Below are 23,564 nucleotides of genomic sequence, written 5' to 3'. Positions count from 1 at the left end.
TGCTTTGGACACGTCTCCTCTTGTTTCTGCAGCAAGGGAACATCTTCATCGTGGACTTTGAGCTGCTGGATGGCATCGACGCCAACAAAACAGACCCCTGCACACTGCAGTTTCTAGCTGCACCCATCTGCTTGCTGTACAAGAACTTGGCCAACAAGATGGTTCCCATTGCCATCCAGGTAGGCTACCGGCCTTGTTCCTCTCCTGGGTGCTTTGCCTTCAGCACACAGGACTCAGGGCGGAAGGACTCAGGTAGCTCCACCTGAACCTCCAGGAGGAGGGGAGCTCCGCCTTGCGTCTCTGAGGGAGGGCGCTGAGAGCTCTACCAGGAAGACGGGAGAAACAAGAATTTAGGGCCTCTTCCCAGCTGTGGGAGGGCTGTCCACAGGGATGGAGAGGGCTCCACTCCTCAAGACACACTTGAGAAATACCTAGCAAGGCAAGGTGCTCTAGAGGACCTGTTCTAGGATAACATACTTCACCCAACACTGAACAAGGACTTCAAATCAAAATGCCATCTGGGCCAGGCAGGTAATGCTTTGACATAAGCTGATGGCTGAAGCCATTGAGAGGCACCATGGAGGCGAGTCAGGAACTGTGCCAGTCCTGGGCTGCCTTCGAGTGCCCACAAATATTTGTTTCCACCAAGGACAGAGGGAAGAAGAGAGAGGGGCGAGCAGTGTGGCAGAGAGACAGGTGAGGGCAGAGTTTCATATCTCCCCATTCCTAGATGCTCTGAGCTTCCTCGGCTGGGATACAGACAGCACGAAACAACCCCTCGGGACAGGATTAAGTGTAGGTCTTTGGGGTTGGTCTGCAAAGGGGCCCATGTGGAACAGGCAGACAAGCATTCAGCAAACAGTACTTTGAGCCAAACGTGAACCAGGCATTCAGTGCTGTAGACATACCAGCAGCTGATTTTGCTAGGTGCCAACCACATGGCAAGAATACCCTTAAGGGTTAGCCTGCACAGTCTACAACCCCTTACCCTCAATCCTGAAATCTAAAGCATTACAATGCTGCCAGGATTTTTAAAAACTGGCAGCAAAGTTGTTATCAAAACTTGTTCTGAATCATTGAGAGAGGCTATTTTAATAGCCCATTCAATGTGAAATTCATATGTCACTGCAGGAAAATGAATGTTTGATTGTCAAATACTATGTTTCCCCAGACCTGGGGTGGGGAGACATGTGTCACCTAATGAAATATATGCACTGCTAAAATCTTAAAAGTCCTGGATTCTGCGACATTTGCCAGCAGGATTTTAAGTGAGGACATGCCTCTATTTGTGTCATCATCACAACAACCCTGCAACGTAGGTGGACACTATTGCTAGGGACTTCTTTCCTCAGATAGGGAAACAGAGGGATGGGAGCATGAAGCCAGTGACAACGCTTCCCCACATCACCCAGGCTCTGGGGCAGGTCTCCTCAAGAAGAGTCCCAGCCCATTATTAGAGAAAAGACTTGTGCTTAAGAAACTGAAACAGCCCTGGCCGGTTGGCTCAATGGTAGAGCGTCGGCCTGGCGTGCAGGAGTCCCGGGTTCGATTCCCGGCCAGGGCACACAGGAGAAGCACCCATTTGCTTCTCCACCCCTCCCCCTCTCCTTCCTCTCTGTCTCTCTCTTCCCCTCCCGCAGCCAAGGCTCCATTGGAGCATAGTTTGCCTGGGTGCTGAGGATGGCTCTGTGGCCTCTGCCTCAGGCGCTAGAATGGCCCTGGTTGCAACAGAGCGATGCCCCAGATGGGGAGAGCATCGCCCCCTGGTGGGCATGCCAGGTGGATCCTAGTCGGGCGCATGCGGGAGTCTGTCTGACTGCCTCCCCGTTTCCAACTTCAGAAAAATACAACCCACCCCCCCAAAAAAAAACCTCTCCCAAAATAAAAGTCCATGACCAGATGTCTACACTGGTGAATTCTACCAAACAATCCAAGATTTGGTGCCTATCCTTCTCAAAGCCTTCCAAAAAATAGAAGAAGAAACAATACTCCCTAATATATTTTATGAGGCCTACATAACCCTCATACTAAAACCTGGCAAGGACAATACAAAAAAAGAAAACTATAGACCAATATCTCTAATGAATACAGATGCAAAATCGAAAACAAAATAATAGCAAATCAAATACAACAATACATTAAAAAAATAATACATCATGATCAAGTGACATTCATCCCAGAAGCACAAGATGGTTCAACATACATAAATTGATCAATGTAATATACCACATCAACAAAAGAAAAAAAATCATCTGATCCTATTGGTAGATTCAGAAAGACATTCTATAAGATACAACATCCATTTAATTTTAAAACATTCAATAAAATGGGTATAGAAGGAAAGTACCTAAACAAAATGACAAACCCTCAGCTAATGTCATACTAAATGGCGAAAAAATGAAGACTTTTCCTCTAAAATTAGAAACAAGACAAGACTGCCCACTCTCTCTACTCTTACTCAATATAGTACTGGAAATCCTAGCCAGAGCAATCAAGCAAGAGAAAGAAATAAAAGGCAACCATATCAGGAAAGAAGAAGTAAAGGTATCACTTTTTGCAGATGATATGATCCTGTATATAGAAAACCCCAAAGATTCCACTGAAAAACTTAGAAACAATAAACCATTTCTGGATGTAATAAACAAGAAAATAAAATAATAAATATGGAAAAATACAGAGAAGACTACATTTTGGTAATGATGTGATGGTGGACCTAGAAAACCTTAGGGACTCTAGTTGTTTAAAAAGCTACTAGAATTATAGTTAATTTAGCAAGGTTTCAATAAATGTACCTCTCAAAAACACCATTAACTTTTCTCCGTGCTAACAATAAAATATAATACCCATATAAAGAATGTAAAAATCTCATTAATAATTTTATATTATTTCATGTTGTAATGGTAATATTTTAGATAAGTAACAAAATTATATTATTAACATAAACCTTACTTGTTTCTTTTTACTTTTATTACTGTGCTTGCCTAAAAATTTACAGTTCTATCTGCGGCTTGCATTATACAATGTGTCCGTAAAGTCATGGCGCACTTTTGACCAGTCACAGGAAAGCAACAAAAGATGATAGAAATGTGAAATCTGCACCTAATAAAAGGAAAACCCTCGCCTGACTAGGTGGTGGTGCAGTGGATAGAGTGTCGGACTGGGATGCAGAGGACCCATGTTTGTGACCCCGAGGTCACCAGCTTAAGCGCGGGCTCATCTGGTTTGAGCAAAAAAAGCCCACCAGCTTGAACCCAAGGTAGCTGGCTCCAGCAAGGGGTTACTCGGTCTGCTGAAGGCCCCGCGGTCAAGGCACATATGAGAAAGCAATCAATGAACAACTAAGGTGTTGCAACACGCAATGAAAAACTAATGATTGATGCTTCTCATCTCTCTCTGTTCCCGTCTGTCTGTCCCTGTCTCTCCCTCTCTCTGACTCACTGTCTGTCTCTGTAAAAAAAAATAAATAAATAAAATTAAAAAAATAAAAAAATCAAATGCTTCTTTAAAAAAAAAGAAAGAAAGAAAACCCTCCCAGTTTCTGTAGGATGATATGGCAGCATGTGTGCATTCACAGATGATGACATAACACCATGTATACAGTGGAGCAGCCCACGGCCATGCTAGTCGAGATGTGGACGGTACAGAGGAAAGTTCAGTGTGTTCTGTGGCTCACTAAATTCAAATCTGTGACCAAAGTGCCACGTGAATATCAGTGTGTTTATAACAAAGTGCCACCAATAGGAATAACATTACTCAGTGGGATAAGTGTTGAAGGAAACCGGCAGTTTGGTGGAGAAACCCTGTTCTGGTAGGCCATCAGTCAGTGACGAGTCTGTAGAGGCTATATGGCAGCAGTTCTCAACCTGTGGGTCGCTACCCCGGTGGGGGTCAAACGACCAAAACACAGGGGTCGCCTAAAGCCATCGGAAAATACATATTTCCGATGGCTTTAGCCGCTGAGAAGCCGCGCTACTGTCTGCAGCAGCGCTATTCAGCTTGAACACATGCCGTTATGGATGTGGGTTCCAAACTGAATGCCTGCGGTCATGCGCAGACGTGATTGCATCATCCGTCCGGGGCCTAAGGGGTGGGGGGAACTCCACAGTCCATAGCAGTGTGGCTGCTTGTCTGTAGCAGCGCATTACGTGTGTCCGGCACTTGCTGACGTCATCAGTGGGCGGGTGCAGCAAGCGCCGGAGGGCAGAAGCCTAGGAGGCGGAGAGCCAAGAGGCAGAGAGCCAAGAGAGCCAAGAGACAGCCTGCTGGTGTAAAAAAGGTTAATAATGTAAAAACAGTACACACACCATACACACAATACTGTGTAAGTGTAAGGTGCTTTGTGTGTAACCATTACACAGTACACAAAGCAGCTTACACTTACACAAAGCACCATACATTTACACAGTGTGCACTACATCGGTCGTATACTATAAGTGACCACTATAAGATGTAGTTCACACTGTTCCCCAATGAATAATTATCTCCCATATCTCCCACTATTTTCCCATATTCTGAATGAGGAAACTGCTGAAATCAGCGGTTTCCGGCATTGAATCTGCCTCCTATTGATTTCATTGGGAGCACAGCGGATTTCGTGAAAGAGAGCTCCTGAGAATCTCAGGTTACCACACAATCCGCAGCAGCCTCCTTTTGATTTCAATAAGAGGTGGAGAAATGACAGTTTCCGACACATTTCTTCCTCTCCTATTCAAGTCAATGGGAGGCCGCAGCAGATTCCGCTCAAATATAGAGCATGTTGCTTAATTTTTTCCATGCTAGAACTTTTCCTAGAGCAGAAAAATTCCAAAGGTGAAATCTGCCACCCCCAATAGACTTCTATAGAAGGCAGATCTTTTACACTGCAGAATCCGCACAGCAGATTCCTCAGTGTGAGGCCTCTTTCAGTCTATTGGGGGTGGCGGATTCCACCTTTGGAATTTTTCTGCTCTAGGAAAAGTTCTAGCATGGAAAAAATTAAGCAACATGCTCTATATTTGAGCGGAATCTGCTGCGGCCTCCCATTGACTTGAATAGGAGAGGAAGAAATGTGTCGGAATTGCATTTATGCCGTACAGGGTATCTCTCTTCTGCTGAATCCACGGGTCTCCCATTGAAGTAAAAGAGATGTGGATTCCACCACAGAAACTGCTGCTTTATAGTGTGAAAGAGCCCTGAAAGATACCATGCTGTGCAGAAACTGCAGTGTATCCTATGACGTAGTTCACACTGTTCTATATAGAAAACTTGCCACTAATCTGGAAAAAACAGATCCATAGTGAAGCAGCTATTTACGGAATGGTAGCCCCAATACATTAGGTAAGGAGGTCCATTAGTAATAAATATTTCTCAATATATAATTAAATATTGTTTTAGTGATTAATCACTATGTTTAAATTATGTTTGATTTGTAGCAATGAGAATACATAATGCATATCAGGTATTTACATTCCGAATCATAACTGTAGCAAAATTACAGTTATGAAGTAGCCACCAAAATTATTTTTTGGTTTGGGGTCACCGCAACATGAGGAACTGTATTGCGGGGTCACGGCATTAGAAAGGTTGAGAACCACTGCTATATGGAATAGCTACCTAAGGAGCCCTATCGAACTGCACTGAATAGGTATGAAACTGGGAGTTTTCCTTTTATTTGGTGCAGATTTCACATTTCTATCGTCTTTTGTTGCTTTCCTGTGACCGGTCAAAAGTGCACCATGACTTTACGGACACACTGTATTTCTACTGGACACTGCTGTTTTTGATAGAGAGAGAGAAAGAGAGAGAGAGAGACAGGGACATTACCTTACAAAGCATTTGACCTTGAGGAGCACAATTGGTCACCCTACCTGTCCTCCAATGGAAGGTAGGTCTCCTCCTTAAGTCACACTGCTGTAGCTACAGTGATCCCTGAAGGGCTTACAACCCAGTGCAGCCCTTCCCAGCCCCGACCCTCCCCTGCTTGTGCTGCTGGGATGCCACTCCATGCTTCTCTGGTCTGGATCATTCGTTGACATCCCAGATGTCCATTCCTCCAAGACAGTGTGCCCTTCTCTGAAAGATGGGGTGACGGCAGTGCCTACCTTGTGGACTCACTTGACATCATGTGTGGGGTTCTGAAGCTGAGACAGCTTGATGGATGTCAGTGACTATTGGCATGGGCACAGCTAAGGACCAGACCCTCAGTGAACTGGGAGAGATGCAGGAAGGGGTCCCATGTCAGCAGCCAGACCATGGAGTTGGGGGACTTTTCTTTTCCAGGCATTAAAAGGTGAGTTTTTTTTTAAAGAAGTGATCAAGATGACACTATTTCCAGTTTAGAGAAAAGCATTACCTTGGCCCAGTATGGAGTTGCCACAGAAGAGGTAAGACAACCAGGTCTCTACTAGGGAGATGCCTGGCTGCAGGTCTGGGCTAAAGGGACAGTGAGTGACCTGGGACACTGCATCATGAGGGCCCTAGAGCCCTGGGAACTGCAGAAGCTAGTTAGGACAGGAGAGAAGTCAGGGGCACCTCACGGAGGCAGAGCCTGGAACAGCAGCATTTAAGGGAAGAGAGAGGAGGGGAGAGAGCCCGAGAGCAAAGGGCAGCAGGAGGCAGGAGGGAGCGTAAGGTCGGGAAGGCAGGAGGAGAGATGGGTCCCATGGAAGACAGCGTGCCCTGAGCACCTGACCCCACCTGCTTCATGTGGATGCCTGCAGGCCCTCCTGTTCATTTCCCATGATAGCGCTGTGAGGCGGGCAGGTATCGTCCCCCTGCTCCAGGTGCTGGTGACGAGCTCAGAAAGGCTCAGTAAGTTCTCTGGGAGCTGGAACTGGAAACAAGCCCTGAGCCATCTGCCCACCCCTGGGATCCTCTCATGATTCAAAAGCCACTGTTTACAACATCTGGATTCTTCTGGAATGTCCTGCGAGGCCAGGCTTTCCTATGGTCTGGAGTGAGACATCATGATGTGTCTTCTCTCTTCTGTGTACCAGCTCAACCAAGTCCCAGGAGAGGAAAACCCCATTTTCCTTCCTTCGGATGCAAAATACGACTGGCTCCTGGCCAAAATCTGGGTGCGCTCCAGCGACTTCCATGTCCACCAGACCATCACCCACCTTCTACGCACTCACCTGGTGTCTGAGGTTTTTGGCATTGCCATGTACCGCCAGCTGCCTGCCGTGCACCCTATTTTTAAGGTAGGGCAACCTACTGCCTCCCCTAGTGGAAGAATATATCTGGGTGTAGAGGGAAAGGAGGGAGGAGCAGGGACCCCTGCACAGGGCTGTGTGTGGGAGTGGCCAGCACACAGGGACTCCCAGCCCTGTGTTCAGGGTACAGGAAGGCCTGCTGAAAGGCTGCTGGTTCCTGAGGACACAGGGCTGGGGGCTGGTCACTGTGGTGGCCTGAGGTTGGAGGACTGAGTCTGAGGAGACACATGAGTGCAGCATGGCCCTTGTCTGAGCCTCCACTATCACTGACCTTCTCTTTTCCTGAATCTTAGCAAAACTGTTGGGGTGACTGCAGACTAAAAATGTTTCCATGTGCCTCGGTTTTCTATCTGTAAAACAAAGATCAGATAGTACATCTGCCTCATGGGATTATTGTAAGATATTAACATAATCAACAAATTTAGAGAGCTGAAGACCATGCCTGGTACATGGATAAGCTCCTCACAAGCATCGGCTATGATCATTTTGATTATTATCACTATTGCTAAGCATCCAAGCGGCACCCTAGGCCTCCAGCGGCTCCTCAGCTGTGAAGACCAGCATGCCCTCCAGCACTTCCTCCCTGAGCCCCAGTATCACCCCCCCACACACACACAGTGGACTGGACCGAGGACTGGATGGGGATGCGGAGGCTCCCTGGGGCTCCAGAGGAGATGCAGACCTGGTCAGGAGCCCTGGCCGGGCCTTCTCTAACATTCTCTCTGGCCCCCCACCTAGCTCCTGGTGGCACACGTGCGGTTCACCATCGCCATCAACACCAAGGCCCGAGAGCAGCTCATCTGCGAATACGGCCTCTTCGACAAGGTGGGTGCCTCCTACCCCACCCCATGCAGGGCAGGCCACTGCCTAGTGGGCACCCACTTCTCAAAACCCCCATGCCACCTCAGATCCAGATTTCCTCTCAGGAGACCAGACCCTGAGGCACCGGAGGTGGAGGCCTGGGAAGGGTGGGGACTGGAACAAGCAGAGTGAAGGCTCTCAGGTCCTTTGGCCAGTCTCTGCACCCTTGCACCCGGCCACTGGAAAAGCTCTCCTCTTTGGAGTGCACTGCCTGCAGCTCGCCACCAGTTCTTCCTCCTGTGTTGTCTCCATCACCTCCTCCAGCCCTTGCTCTCCCCACTTCTGGTGTGTGGGTACAGACGCTGCCTCCTGGCACCCACTCCTCACCCTTTATGCACTGGGGAGCCACATTCCCCTCCTACTCTGCCATCTTTCACTGAACACAGCCTCCCCCCTCTGCCCATTCAGGCTGTCAGTGCTCCCAACCTGCCTCCTCCTCAGGGGGGGCTTGGTGCCTGCTTGTCCCTTACATCTCTCAGGCAGCACCCATCCTGTTTTGAACCCCCCCCATTTAGCCTTACCAAGCCCAGATTCCTCTGTCCCTCCCCCTACGCTGCACCCCTCATCCCTGACCTCTCTCCTTCCCATACCCATTAGAGAGAGGCCAGATGATCATCACGGTGGAGCCACTGTTTGGGCTGCAAAAGACAAAACCCAACTCAAAGCAGCTGAAGCTGCAAAGAAAATGTACTGTCCCATGTACCTCAACATAGAGGCATGAGGGAGCCTCAGACCAAAATGGGCAGAGGACTCAGTGTCCCCAGGGTCCAAGCACACTGGCTCACACTCTTCCTCTCTTCGAACTGTGGTCTCTTTCTCCCGGAAGGCTTTCCCCTATGGGAGGGGGAAGAGGACACCATCATGGTGAGCTCCAGGCTCAGTTTCCATGTAACAATGGAGGAATAACTAACTGATTACAGCCCCTTGGATCAAACGACCCCTGGGGATATATGTCTGGCACCTCAGCACCCAAGTCCTTCTTGGAAGGTTCTGTGGCCTGACTGCTCCGTGTGCGCGCGCACCTGAGAGCCTGGGCACCTGTGTCTAAGCCACTGGGAGGAGAACCAGGGCTGCTCCCTGTGGTTCTCTCGGCCTGGCACACCTCAAGCCCTTGACAGGGCTGTGCAGGTCCTGAAGGCTGGCATCTGTCTCTTTCATCCAGAGATTGCCACTGAAAGCAGTACGTACATGCCAGCAGTTGGTTCAGAACTGAAGTGGTCGCAAGGCTGCAGCCTCCAGGTCCCCGCTCTGCCGGCTATCCGGATGTCCTCCCTGGGTGGGCTCTCCCTGGGTGGGCCCTCCCTCTGCGGTTGCCCCCAGTCTGCACATCCCCATCTCCCTCAACCCCCTGCATTAGATCAGGCAAAGGTTCCTTCCTGTAACCTCTGCACTGGGCTGCCCTGACATTCTCTGAGTCAAACATCCCTCTACCCAACCATGCAAGACATAGCTTTGGCCCTCTTCACACCTGGCCACCACACTGCTGACCACAGTGTCTCCTGGCGAGCTCTGGGGCTGGAGGCTGGAGAGGGGGAACTGGCCTCAGCTCACAGCAATCTCTCTTCCCTCCCACTCAAGGCCAATGCCACAGGTGGTGGTGGGCACGTGCAGATGGTGCAAAGGGCCATGCAGGACCTGACTTACACCTCCCTGTGCTTTCCTGAGGCCATCAAGGCCCGGGGCATGGAGAGCACAGAGGACATCCCCAACTACTTCTACCGGGACGACGGGCTACTCGTGTGGGATGCCATCAAGACGTAAGTGCACGCTGGGCTGTGGGACCCAGAGGCAGATTAAGGTCGGTTGAGGCCCCAGACACAGAAGAAAATATTGGGCCCCTTACATTAAAAAAATGTGAAGTTGGGGTTTTGTGGGGCCCTTCAGAAGTTGGGGCCCAGGGCACACGCCGGGTGCACCCGCTGTTAAATCTGCCTCTGGTGGGACCTACTCTGTGGTGGAGGGTAGGTCTTGGAGGGGTGGGTGTGGGCACTACTGGACCCAGCCAGGGGTCTGCACGGCTGACTCAGGAGGCCAGGGACCTGGCTTGATTGCCAGGAGGGGTGGGTGTGGGCACTACTGGACCCAGCCAGGGGTCTGCACGGCTGACTCAGGAGGCCAGGGACCTGGCTTGATTGCCAGGAGGGGTGGGTGTGGGCACTACTGGACCCAGCCAGGGGTCTGCACGGCTGACTCAGGAGGCCAGGGACCTGGCTTGATTGCCAGGGCACTAATGGAGAAGGGGGATAGATGGGGGTGGGGTTGACCTTAATGACTTGGACATTAAGGAGTGACAGAGTCACTGATGGGACCCTGCCCTGGGTTGCAAGGGCACAGCTCTGCAGACCCTGGCTGGATCACCCCCTCCTAGCGGGCCCTTTTTCCTGAGCCAGGTTTACTGCCGACGTGGTGAACATCTACTATGAGAGTGACCAGGTGGTGGTGGAGGACCAGGAGCTGCAGAACTTTGTGCAGGATGTTTATGTATATGGCATGCGGGGCAAGAAGGCCTCAGGTGGGGACCACGCCCAGCTCTCCCCAGCTCTTCCCCAGTTCTCATTTATTTATTTATTTATTTATTTTTTACAGGGACAGAGAGAGAGTCAGAGAGAGGGATAGACAGGGACAGACAGACAGGAACGGAGAGAGATGAGAAGCATCAATCATCAGTTTTTCGTTGTGACACCTTAGTTGTTCATTGATTGCTTTCTCATATGTGCCTTGACCGCAGGCCTTCAGCAGATCAAGTAACCCCTTGCTCAAGCCAGCGACCTTGGGTCCAAGCTGGTGAGCTTTTGCTCAAACCAGATGAGCCCGTGCTCAAGCTGGAGACCTTGGGCCTTGAACCTGGGTCCTCTGCATCCCAGTCCAATGCTCTATCCACTATGCCACCGCCTGGTCAGGCCAGTTCTCTTTTCTGCTCCTCTCTGCACCTCTCAATTTCTTTGGGCAACATCCTCCTGTGGCACTCACCCTGGTACCTGCTGTTAGTGCCAGAGTCCCAAAGGGACTCCTGCCCACCAGTATGTTTCATAGGAACATTTCAGGGGCTTTCTGTGACCCTGATAGCCTGGGTCAGAAACATCAGGACACTGGGCCAAGCTGCTGTCCCTTCCCAGTGTGTCTTGCCCATGCTGGACCCTCCAGCACTGGTGGGGGGGGGACCCCGGGGACAGTTGGGGCAGCAGTGTAGCTCGGCTGATTGGATGTCCCTCCTGAGAGGGGGGGACTTAGCTGGCTCCTGGCTCTGCTGTAGGCTTCCCCAAGTCCATCAAGACCAGGGAGGAGCTGGCCGAGTACCTGACCGTTGTGATCTTCACAGCCTCAGCACAGCACGCAGCAGTGAACTTTGGCCAGGTGGGCAAGGGCAGGGGGAGCCCTCTGAGTGAGCCACTGCTACGGCCAACTTAACCTCGACTGCTACTGACCTACGGGGTGAGGCTGCTGCCCCTCCTCCTGGTCTTTTAGCCTGCCAGTCAGGTAGAGGGAGCCAGGTGGACCTCAGGCAGTCTCGGGGCCCGAATTGGGTATTCCCACTCAGGCTTCGGCCCATTTAGTGGAGGACCCCGGCTGGTCACAGTGAGGGGGTTGTAACCTGGCTGCCGGTACCCTGTTGGAAGGAGGGGAGCACCCAGGTGGGAGGCGGGAAACGCAGAAAGGCACCAGCTGGGTTGCGTGTCTGTGGCTCTCCCTGCAGTATGACTGGTGTTCCTGGATCCCCAATGCCCCCCCGACCATGCGGGCCCCTCCGCCCACGGCAAAGGGTGTGGTCACCATTGAGCAGATCGTGGACACACTGCCAGACCGAGGCCGCTCCTGCTGGCATCTGGGCGCGGTGTGGGCTCTGAGCCAGTTCCAGGACAACGAGGTGAGTCCATTCTGCCCCTTCTGGTGGGTAGGATGTCCCCAGGTTTAACCCACGCCCCAACCTCAGGGTTTGTGACTCAGAACTCAGGAATCCTGACTTCTGGGGCTGCAGTGGCCCACAGGGTCCTCCAGTGCCATCCCCACAAAAGCACTCCAACCCCCAGCTTTTGACAAAGTTCTCTCATGTGTATTTCTCACTGGCACCCTGGAGGGAACCACTAAGAGATTCCTGGATATCCTTCCAGACATTTCCATGCACATATACCTTGTTTAGGCTCATCCCAAAGCTGTGTATCTCAGAAGACACAATCCCATGGCATTAGCTCAGTGCTGCACAGAATGATTGTACCAGCCCAGACCATGGGCATTAACTTTTTTTTAAAATTTGTTTACATAGTTACAAGTGTTCCCCCAAATATATCTCCCTCCCTCCCCGCCCCATGTTCTCCTTGATACCCCTCCCCCACCACCTTCCCCCTTCCCTCCAAGATTTACTATCCTGCCCTGTATCTCTCTGTGTTATGTGTATATACTTTCCCTAATGTCTTTCCTTTCTTTGATCCCATCTTCTCATCCCCTCTCCCTCTGACCTCCCTTTCCCTCTGGACTCTTTGAACCCTTCTCTGACTCTGTTCCGTTCTTCAGTTCACATTGTTCATTGGATTCCTCAAATGAGTGAGGTCATATGATATTTTTCTTTCTCTGCCTGGCTTATTTCGCTTAGCATAGTAGACTCCAAGTCCATCCATGTTGTTGCAAAAGGTAAGATTTCCTTCTTTTTCACAGCCATGTAGTATTATGTCCATAGTATATATGTACCACAGCTTTTTAATCCACTCGTCCACTGACAGACACTTGGGCTGTTTCCAGATCTTGGCTATTGTAAACAATGCAATAAACATGGGGGTGCATTTCTACTTTTGAATCAGTGATTTGTTATTCTTAGGATATATGCCTAGAAGTGGGTAAAAAGGCAGTTCTATTTTTAATTTTTTGAGGAATCTCCATACCGTTTTCCACAGTGGTTGCACCAGTCTGCATTCCCACCAGCAGTGCAAGAGGGTTCCCTTTTCTCCACATCCTCACCAGCACTTGTTCTGTGTTGTTTTGTTAATGAGCACAACTCTGACAGGTGTGAGGTGGTATCTCATTGTGGTTTTAATTTGCATTTCTCTGATGATCAGTGATGTTGAACATTTTTTCATATGCCCATTGGCCATCTGTATGTCCTCTTTGGAGAAGTGTCTAGTTATTTTGCTTAATTTTGATTGGATTGTTTCCCTTCCTGGTGTTGAGTTTTACAAGTTTTTTTTTTATAGATTTTGGTTATTAACCCTTTATTGGACGTGTTGGCGAATATGTTCTCCCATTGTGTAATTTGTCTTTTTATTTTGTTAATGGTGTCTATTGCTGTGCAAAAGCTTTTTAGTTTGATATAGTCCCATTTGTTCATCCTGTCCGTTATTTCACTTGCCCGTGGAGTTAAATCAGCAAATATATTGCTACAAGAGAGATGTCGGAGCGCTTACTGCCTATGTTTTCTTCCAAGATGATTATGGTTTCATGACTTACATTCAAGTCTTTTATCCATTCTGAGTTTGTTTTTGTGAATTGTGCAAGTTGGTGATCTAGTTTCATTTTTTTGCGTGTATTTATCCAATTTTCCCAGCTCCATTTGTTAAAGAAGATGTCTTTAATCCATTGTATACTCTTACCTCCTTTGTCAAATATCAATTGGCCATAAAGGTGTGGGTTTATTTCTGGGTTCTCTGTTCTGTTTCATTGATCTATATGCCTATTCTTATGCCAGTACCATGCTGTTTTGAGTACAATGGCCTTGTAGTATAACTTGATATCAGGAAGTGTGATATCACCCACATTATTCTTCTTTTTCAAGATTGCTGAGGCTATTCGTGTTCTTTTTTGATTCCATATGAATTTTTGGAATATTTGTTCTATATCTTTGAAGTATGTCATTGGTATTTTAATTGGCATTGCATTGAATTTATAAATTGCTTTGGGTAATATGGACATTTTAATGATGTTTATTCTTCCTAACCATGAACACGGTATATGTTTCCACTTTTTTGTATCTTCCTTGATTTCTTTTATCAACGTTTTATAATTTTCCGATTACAGGTCTTTAACCTCCTTGGTTAAATTTACTCCTAGGTTCTTTATTCTTTTGGTTGTAATAGTGAAGGGGATTGTTTCCTTAATTTCTCTGACAGTTCATTGTTGGTGTATATAAATGCCACTGATTTCTGAATATTGATTTTATATCTTGCCACCTTGCTGAATTCATTTATCAGTTCCACTAGTTTTTTGACTGAGACTTTAGGGTTTTCTATATACAGTACCAAGTCATCAGCAAATAATGAAAGTTTTACTTCCTCTTTTCCAATTTGGATGCCTTTTATTTCTTCTTCTTGTCTGATTGCTGTAGCTAGGACTTACAGAACTATGTTGAATAAAAGTGGTGAAAGGGGGCACCATTTCAAAAAAAGGGGCCTTGTTCTTGATCTTAAGGGGATTGCTTTTAATTTTTGCCCATTGAGTATGATGTTGGCTGTGGGTTTGTCATAGATGGTCTTTATCATGTTGAGGTATGTTCCGTCTATTCCCACTTTACTGAGAGTTTTGATCATAAATGGGTGCTAGATTTTATCAAATGCTTTTTCTGCGTCTATTGATATTATCATGTGGTTTATATCCTTTTGTTATGTGATGAATCACATTGATTGATTTGCGAATATTGTACCAGCCTTGCCTCCCCAGAATAAATCCCACTTGATCACGATGTATGATTTTTTTCATGTATTGCTGGATCTGGTTTGCTAATATTTTGTTGAGAATTTTAGCATCTAAGTTCATCGGGGATATTGGTCTATGGTTTTCTTTCTTTGTAGGGTCTTTGCCTGGTTTTGGATGAGGCTTATATTCTCCTCATAAAAGGAGCTTGGAAGTTTTCCCTCCTCTTGAATTTTCTGAAAAAGCTTGAGAAGGATAGGAGTTAGTTCTTCTTTGAATATTTGGTAAAATTCGCCTGTGAAGCCATCAGGCCCAGAACTTTGGTTTGTTGGGAGTTATTTGATAACTGTTTCAATCTCTTTTGTTGTAATTGGTCTGTTTAGGTTTTCTGATTCTTCCAGATTGATTTTTGAATGATTATATTTTTCAAGGAATTTATCCATTTCATCTAGGTTGTCCCATTTGGGAGCATACAGTTCTTCATAGTATTTTTTTACAATCCTTTGAATTTCTGCTGTGTCCGTTGTTACTTCTCCACTCTCATTTCTAATTTTATTTATTTAAGCCCTCTCTCTTTTTTTCTTGGTGAGTCTGGTTAAAGGTTCATCAATTCTGTTTACCTTTTCAAAGAACCAGCTCTTGTTTCATTGATCTTCTGTAGTTTTGTTTGTATTTTGCCTCAGTGTCATTTATTTCCACTCTGATCTTTATTATTTCCTTCCTTCTACTACCTCTGGGTTTACTTGCTGTGCTTTTTCTAGTTCTTTTAGGTGCAGGGTTAAGTTGTTAATTTGAGCTTTTTCTTGCTTCTTAAGGTATGCCTGTAATGCTATGAACTTCTCTCTCAGGACTGCTTTTGCTGTGTCCCATAAATTTTGAATTGTTGTATGTTTATTTTCATTTGTTTCAAGGAACTTTTTGATTTCTTCCTTGATCTCATTCATTATTTAATAGCATGCTATTTAGTCTCCAAGTGTTTGAATGCTTTTCAGTTTTTCTATTGTAGTTGATTTCTACTTTCATGCCATTGTGATCAGAGAAGGTGCTTGATATTATTTCAATCTTCTTAAATTTATTAGGACTTGTTTTGTGTCCTAACATGTGGTCTATCCTAAAGAATGTACCGTGAGCACTTGAAAAGAATGTATATTCTGGTGCTTTGGGGTGAAAGGTTCTGAAGATATCTATTAAATCCAGTTGATCTAGTGTGTGATTTAAGGCCACTGTTTCTTTGTTAATTTTCTGGCTGGAGGTTCTATCCGTTGATGTTAGTGGGGTATTAAAATCCCCTATTATTATAGTATTGCTGTTGCTCTTGTCCCTTTTGTCCATCAAAATCTGTTTTACATATTTAGGTGCTCCTGTATTAGGTGCATATATATTTATAATGGTTATATATTCCTGTTGTAATGTTCCTTTTATCATTATGTAGTGACCTTCTTTATCTCTTACTATAGCCTTTGTTTTAAAGTTTATTTTGTCCAATATTAGTAATTGTGCTACCCCAGCTTTTTCTTTCCTTTCTGTTTGCATGAAATATTTTTTTCCATCCCTTTACTCTCTGTGTGTATCTTTTATTCTGAGGTTGGTCTCTTGTAGACAACATATGTATGGGTCCTGTTTTCTTATCCATGCAGCTACCCCTATCTCTTTTGAATGGAGCATTTAATTCATTTACATTTAAGGTTATTATTGATATGTAGTTGTTTATTGCCATTTTATTCTTTGCTATGATTTCTTCAAACAGGTTCTCTATCCCTTGTTCTTTCTCTTCTCTTTCAGGAACCCCTATGATGTAGATGTTTTTTCTCTTCACATTGTCATAGAGTTCTCTTATAGTTTCCTTAGACTTTTTGAGTCTCTTTTATTTTTGCTTCTCTGTTTCAGTTTTTATTTATCTTGTCCTCTAATTTGTTGATTCAATCCTCTACTTCAGCCAGCCTGTTGTTGATCCCTTCTAGTGTAGCCTTCATTTCTGATTGATTCTTTTTTATAATTTCAATGTCCTTTTTGATGCTTGTAATTTCTTTATTTAGGTGCTCATTAAGTCTACCCATTGTAGCTCTGAGATCCTTAAGCATCCTAACAATCATTATTTTAAACTCTGTATCCGGTAATTTGGTTACTTCCATCTCATTCAGTTCTTTTTCTGGGGATTTCTCTTGTTGATTCATATGGATTACATTTCTCTGTCTTCCCATTTTATCTGTGTGTGGTTTGCAAACCTGTTGGGGTTGTGGGTCTGAGGTTGGTATATGGAATGCAGCTCCTCCTCCAGGTCTTTATCCCTCAGCCTCTGCTGGTTGCTCGGCTTTTAATTCTCCTTAATTAGTAGAGCCACTTAAAAGTCTTAATTCCCTGCTGTTTGTTTTCTGAGTCCACAGGGAACTTCTGTGTTTAGAACGGGGGTAGAGGGAGTATCTTGCTCTTTGGCCCCAGCTGAAACTCTATCCAGGAATGCAGTAGGTGTGACCTGAGAACAAGAAGGTGTGGTCTGCCCAGTTACTCTCTAGGGGCAGGGCACGTTCTCCATATCAGAAGGGGGTGGTGTAGCTCAAGTCTCCCCGGAAACCTGAGTCACTGCCCCTCCCCTTTACTTCCTCCTTTCTGAACGGCCTTTTGTAGTTTTTTTTTGTTTATTTTATTTTATTTTTTTAATGGGGCGACATCAATAAATCAGGATACATATATTCAAAGATAACATGTCCAGGTTATCTTGTCGTTCAATTATGTTGCATACCCATCACCCAAAGTCAGATTGTCCTCTGTCACCTTCTATCTAGTTTTCTTTGTGCCCCTCCCCCTTTCCCTCTCCCTCTCCCCCCTCCCCCCGTAACCACCACACTCTTATCAATGTCTCTTAGTCTCACTTTTATGTCCCACCTACATATGGAATAATGCAGTTCCTGGTTTTTTCTGATTTACTTATTTCACTTCGTGTCATGTTATCAAGATCCCACCATTTTGCTGTAAATGATCCAATGTCATCATTTCTTATGGCTGAGTAGTATTCCATAGTGTATATGTGCCACATCTTCTTTATCCAGTCATCTATTGATGGGCTTTTTGGTTGTTTCCATGTCCTTGCCACTGTGAACAATGCTGCAATGAACATGGGGCTGCACGTGTCTTTACGTATCCATGTTTCTGAGTTTTTGGGGTATATACCCAGTAGAGGGATTGCTGGGTCATAAGGTAGTTCTATTCTGAACGGCCTTTTGCACTGATTGGAGCTGGAAAGCTTTTTGGAGGTGAGTCAACTGGCTCCACATTAGGCTTGTGCTGGATAGAGGGAGCTACCCTACCCCCAGCTATGGCTACCTCGGCACTGGAGAATGACTCAGCTCAGGTATTCTTCTCCCTGTTACTGTTTGTGTCCCCATGCCTCGATCTCCCCACTCTCCTCATACAAGACCAGTTCTCTCAGCCCTCCTCACCCCCAGAGCCCCAGGCAAGTGGCTGTGAGTGGTATTTTCTGCGCTGGCCCTTTAAGGCTGCAACTTCTTCACCAGCCTTTTCCCACAGACAGAAATCCCACTCTTTTCCCCATTCAATGCTGTCAGGCTGTTTCCTCCAGTCAATGGGTTTCTAGGCTGGGGTTCTGGTCCTGGGACTGAGGACCCCCGTCTCTCAGGATCTCTCTTCCGGTGAGAATTCCTCTGTACCCTCAGCTTCCCCTTGCTCCTGGAAGTGCGGGAGCCCCCACTGCATCCCCACACTTCCTACCAGGCTCAGTGTGGTTTCTTCTGTGCTCCTCGGTTTTTCCGTCCTGTTCTTTTAGTCTAAAGTTGGTTTTTCACAATGATTGTTCTTAAATTAATTTGTAATCCAGTTTGGTCCCATGATGTGGCAGTTTGTATATCTGCCTTCTCTGCTTCCATTTTGAAATCTCAGGCATTAACTTATTTAGAGCATTTACTCGTGTTATTTGCTCACTAACATCTTTGCATATGTGTCTGCACGTGTTCAGTAGGACCAGAGTATGTGTTTCTCATTGGGGAATTCCTTGATCAAAGAATGTTGAGACTGAACTGCCCTCCACAAACTAAATCCAAAATCCCATCACTTGTATATAATATTTCCCCTGCCCTTTCCAGTTATGGAGATGAAATTTCCCAATTTTAACAATCTAATGGTTGCTTTTGAAAAAATGTCTGGTTTTAATTTGCAGACATATGCCTGAGCATGCAAATGAGCACACCACCTCGATAGGGTTGTGTGCTCGCTGGCCTCTCTGGCCACGTAGCTGGGAGCCAAGATGGAGAGGCAGGAGGGCTGTGTAGCACAGGACAAAGCAGGCCTCCATAGCCACATGCCCACCACAGCTGCGACCACGAGAGCTCTCACACACATCCTTATAGCCCCCCATAGAAGGGAAGTTATCCCTTCCTTAGGAAAAGCCAGGTCAGAGATGGCATTAGTATCCTGGGGTGTTCTCAACAGGTGGCAGAGGATGATTCCCCACGCATGATCTCTGTGGGTGGGAGAGGTTCCGTTCATTAACATCACTGCACTGCAGATTAACCTGTCTGTCTGTCTGCCTGGGTTCTCAGCTCTTCTTAGGCATGTACCCAGAGGAGCATTTCATTGAGAAACCGGTAAAAGAGGCCATGGCCCGGTTCCGCAAGAACCTCGATGGCATCATCAGTGTGATTGCTGAGCGCAACAAGAAGAAGAAGCTACCATATTACTATTTGTCTCCAGACCGGATTCCCAACAGCGTTGCCATATGAGTGGCTGCCTGAGCCTCTCACTCCGGCCGGGATGGCCACCTGTTCCACGTGTTGTTCTCCACCCTGACTCCACCAGGGTGGGAGGCTCATGGGCCAGCCATGAGGCAGGCCTCCTGGCATCTCTCTCTGCCCAAGCCTACCAGGATTCCTGGGAGTTCTGCCCTCAGGCCCCAGGCTGACTGGCTTCAAACCAAAAGCTGCCTAGTCTGGGCCACATTCTAGCAAAGCTTCGGCATATGTTCCTTTTTTACTGCTCACTCTTGAGCAAATCCCTTTGCTAATGTGTGGAAACACTAAGGGACCCTCCTACACAGAGTGAGATGGCATAGCTTCCTGCACCACATCTACATCAGCACTCAGCACCTACAACTCAGCATAACAGATACATGTTTCTTATTGGGGACATGGAATGATTATTTTATGTTTAGACTTCGTTCAATTTCTTGCATACAGTGCATGCCCAAATAAATTCTTCTTAAATGAATTAAAAATTGGTTGTCATAAAAATAAAGTTCATTTAAAACAGGTTTCCTTCCACATGCTGTATTCCAACCAACTCAAAGAGCTCACATCCCCCACATCCACCCACACACAAAGCCATAATCATTGTGACTCCATCTAGGCAAAAGTCTCCCTACTACCCCCAGTCTGGATAGCTTCAGGAAGCAAGCAGAATAAATACAAAGTAAACCACACTTCAGAGTCACACTCCTCAAAACCAGTTATAGAGAAAATCTCGAAAGCAGTGACACAGGTAACATGCAATGGAATAATTTTAATTACAGATCAAATGTTCAATCAGAAATTGTAGGGGACAATTATGAAAATAAAATAATTTTATGGAAAATAAAACTAAAAATGCTACCAGCAGATCTACACACACACAAAAAATGCTCAAGGAAATTCTTCAGGTTGAAGGGAAATGACACAGATAGAAACTGAGGCCATTAGGAAGGATGGGAGAGTAACAGACGTGGCAAGTATTTGCTAAATTAAGAGACATTTCTCCCCTTCTTAATTCCTGTAAAAAATATATGACTATAGGCCCTGACCAGTTGGCTCAGTGGTAGAGCATTACCCCAGCATGTGAATATCCCAGGTTCGATTCCTGGTCAGGGCACACAGGAGAAGTGCCCATCCATTTCTCCACCCTTCCCCCCTCTTGCTTCTCTCTCTCTCTTTCCCCTCCTGCAGCCATGCTTGATTGGAGTGAGTTGGCCCCAAGCATTGAGGTTGGCTCCATGGCCTCTGTCTCAGGCAGGAAGAAGAGTTGAATTGCTGAGCAACAGAGCAATGGCCTGATGGGCAGAGCATTGCCCCTTAGTGGGCTTGTGGGGTGGATCCTGGTCAGGGAGCATGTGGGAGTCTGTCTCTCTGCCTCCCCTCTTCTCACTGGGTAAAATAAACAAACAAACAAAAAACCCAAAACACACACACATATATATAACTATTTAAAACAAATATGACAACATTGTTATGTGGCATTCACAATACATGTAAAGACAGCATGAAAGACAATAGGTATTAAATGGACTTCTTCATTGACATGGTTTCTCTATCTTATATAAATTTGCCCAATATTAATTCTTAGTAGATTGCAAAATTTTAAGTAGGTATATTGTATTCCCTAGAGCAGTGGTTGGCAAACTGCGGCTCGTGAGCCACATGCAGCTCTTTGGCCCCTTGAGTGTAGCTCTCCCACAAAATACCACATTCGGGCACTATCTCGATAAGGAATGTACCTACCTATATAATTTAAGTTTAAAAAAGTTGGCTCTTCAAATTTCAATCGCTGTACTGTTGATATTTGGCTCTGTTGACTAATGAGTTTGCCGACCATGGCCCTAGAGCAACCACTAAAAATAATGTATAGCTAAAACCAATGAGTGGTATTCTAAAATGTATAAAAAGCTAAAAGAAAGAAGGGAAAGAGGAATAGAGAAAACAGAGGGGGCAAACAAATCAAATAATAAAATTATAAACACAGAACCAAACATATCAATAATTACATTAAATGGACTAAAAACTACAAAAAGGCAGAGATTATTAGAATAGTTTTGTTTTTTTTGTTTTTTTACAGGGACAGAGAGAGAGTCAGAGAGAGGAATAGATAGGGACAGACAGACAGGAACGGAGAGAGATGAGAAGCATCAATCATCAGTTTTTCATTGCAACACCTAAGTTGTTCATATGCTTGCTAGCATTTGGTTTTGTTAGTCATCAACATAAAAGAAGTGTAGCCATTCTTGTAGTTGTATAGTTATATCTCATTGATTGCTTTCTCATATGTGCCTTGACCGGGGGCCTTCAGCAGACCGAGTAACTCCTTGCTGGAGCCATCGACCTTGGGTCCAAGCTGGTGAGCTTTGCTCAAACCAGATAAGCCCACGCTCAAGCTGGCAACCTCGGGGTCTCGAACCTGGGTCCTTCCGCATGCCAGCCCGACGCTCTATCCACTGCGCCACCGCCTGGTCAGGCATCAGAATAGATTTTTAAAATACCTCATATTTCTCTACATTAATTTTGGTTACCTTTTAAAAAATTTTTATTTTTTGAAACAAAATTTAGACAAATGTATTTATTTTTTCCGGTAATTCTTTTCTTTTATTAATTTAGAGATTAAATTTAATGGGATGACATTGATCAAAGAGAGTACATAGGTTTCAAAAAAAAGTACATAGGTTTCAAGTGAGCATCTCTATAGCATTTGAACTATTGATTGCGTTGTGTGCCCATCACCCAACGTCAAATCATTTTCTGTCACCATATATTTGTCTTTCTTAATTCTCTTTCCCCAGGTAACCACTTTTATCTATGTCCATGAATCTGTTTTATATCCCACCTATATGTGAAATTTTATAGTTCTTAGCTCTTACTGACTTATTTCACTCAGTATAATGTTCTCAAGGTCCACCCATGTTATTGTAAATGACAATATGACATTTTGAGCAGCAGAAAGTGAGGACGAGTATACACTTAGTACACCTGAGTAGCCATTTCACTTCACTGAAAATGCAACTTCCAAAAGTAACCAATAAGCCAATGATTGGCTTCCAAGCTATGAGAAATTACTTCTCTTTCCCTCCTGAAGGGAACTGTATCTGTGGCTTGACAGGGCTTACGCTCAAGCTGCAGACCTCTGCAGATACCCTGCATGAAGGACACAGAGTCTCGTGCTCACTTAGATCATCATGTGCTTTCCACTGTGGCTACAAGATGGAACCTAAAAGCCCCGTCCCCAGAAGAATCCTTGCCATCAGTGAAGAGATAGTTTACATTTTCTCGACTTAGTAAATAGAGAAGTTTGCTCAAGTCATGGACTTTCCATCCAAACAAACATTGTTGTCCAGGGCAGATGTGATGACCCGTATATGTTCAAGGTCCCAGTGGCACTGGATACTGAGCAAGCATCAGCAGGTACAAAGTTCAGTTTAAAGGGCTCCTGTTAAGTTCACCCTGACAAAACTCAGCTATAGGTAACATCAGGCTATAGTGATGCCTCACCCATTTTAAGTTAAATCAGATCAACATATGTGTTTGAAATTGATACAAGTGCCATTTCCCAGAGTCTAAGACACAGATGTCCCCACATCTAATATAGTTTGTCCTGCTAGCTCAAAAAAGTAAATATTAAAATATAAATAAAAAGCCAATACCCAACAATATGCTATATATAAGAGACATACTTAAATTTTTACTCAAAAAAGTAAATATTAAAATATAAATAAAAAGCCAATACCCAACAATATGCTATATATAAGAGACATACTTAAATACAGAGCAGGCTTGCAAAATTTCTTCTATAAATATTTTAGGTTTGACAGGCCATCTCCAATGTGTTTCATTTTTTAAAAACAATCTTTTGAAAACATGAAACAGATTCTTAGCTCAAGGACCTTGCAACATCAGTCCATGGGGTGGATTTGATCAGTGGGCCATAGTTTGATAACCCCTGAAACAGAGACTGATAAGGTTTGTGAATGGCCAATAAGCAGAGTCATTAGAAAACAACACCGTAAAACCACAATGAGATATAACTATACATCTACAAGAATGGCTACACTTCTTTTATGTTGATGACTAACAAAACCAAATGCTAGCAAGCATATGAACAAACCTTCACACATGGTTGGTCCCTTGCTTTGGAAAATGTGTTTAGTTTTTA

The 23,564-nt window shown here is 45.4% G+C and overlaps 1 protein-coding gene across 1 annotated transcript in view; it reads left to right on the top strand.

The window, feature by feature from the left end:
- Positions 1-19,882, top strand: part of ALOX5 (arachidonate 5-lipoxygenase) — a 54,316-nt gene extending 34,434 nt beyond the window's left edge. Inside the window, exons 7-14 of the mRNA XM_066349634.1 lie at positions 33-179; positions 6,975-7,178; positions 7,929-8,015; positions 9,630-9,808; positions 10,442-10,563; positions 11,305-11,405; positions 11,746-11,916; positions 19,220-19,882. Of these exons, the coding sequence (XP_066205731.1) occupies positions 33-179; positions 6,975-7,178; positions 7,929-8,015; positions 9,630-9,808; positions 10,442-10,563; positions 11,305-11,405; positions 11,746-11,916; positions 19,220-19,399 (1,191 nt within the window). The 3' untranslated portion in view covers positions 19,400-19,882. The remainder of the gene's footprint in view (positions 1-32; positions 180-6,974; positions 7,179-7,928; positions 8,016-9,629; positions 9,809-10,441; positions 10,564-11,304; positions 11,406-11,745; positions 11,917-19,219) is intronic.
- The last annotated feature ends 3,682 nt before the right edge of the window (positions 19,883-23,564 follow it).

This window comes from Saccopteryx leptura, chromosome 9 (assembly GCF_036850995.1).
Source record: "Saccopteryx leptura isolate mSacLep1 chromosome 9, mSacLep1_pri_phased_curated, whole genome shotgun sequence".
NCBI lineage: Eukaryota > Metazoa > Chordata > Mammalia > Chiroptera > Emballonuridae > Saccopteryx > Saccopteryx leptura.
The sequence above is the reverse complement of the archived record's forward strand: the minus strand, read 5'-3'. Positions and strand labels throughout refer to the sequence as shown.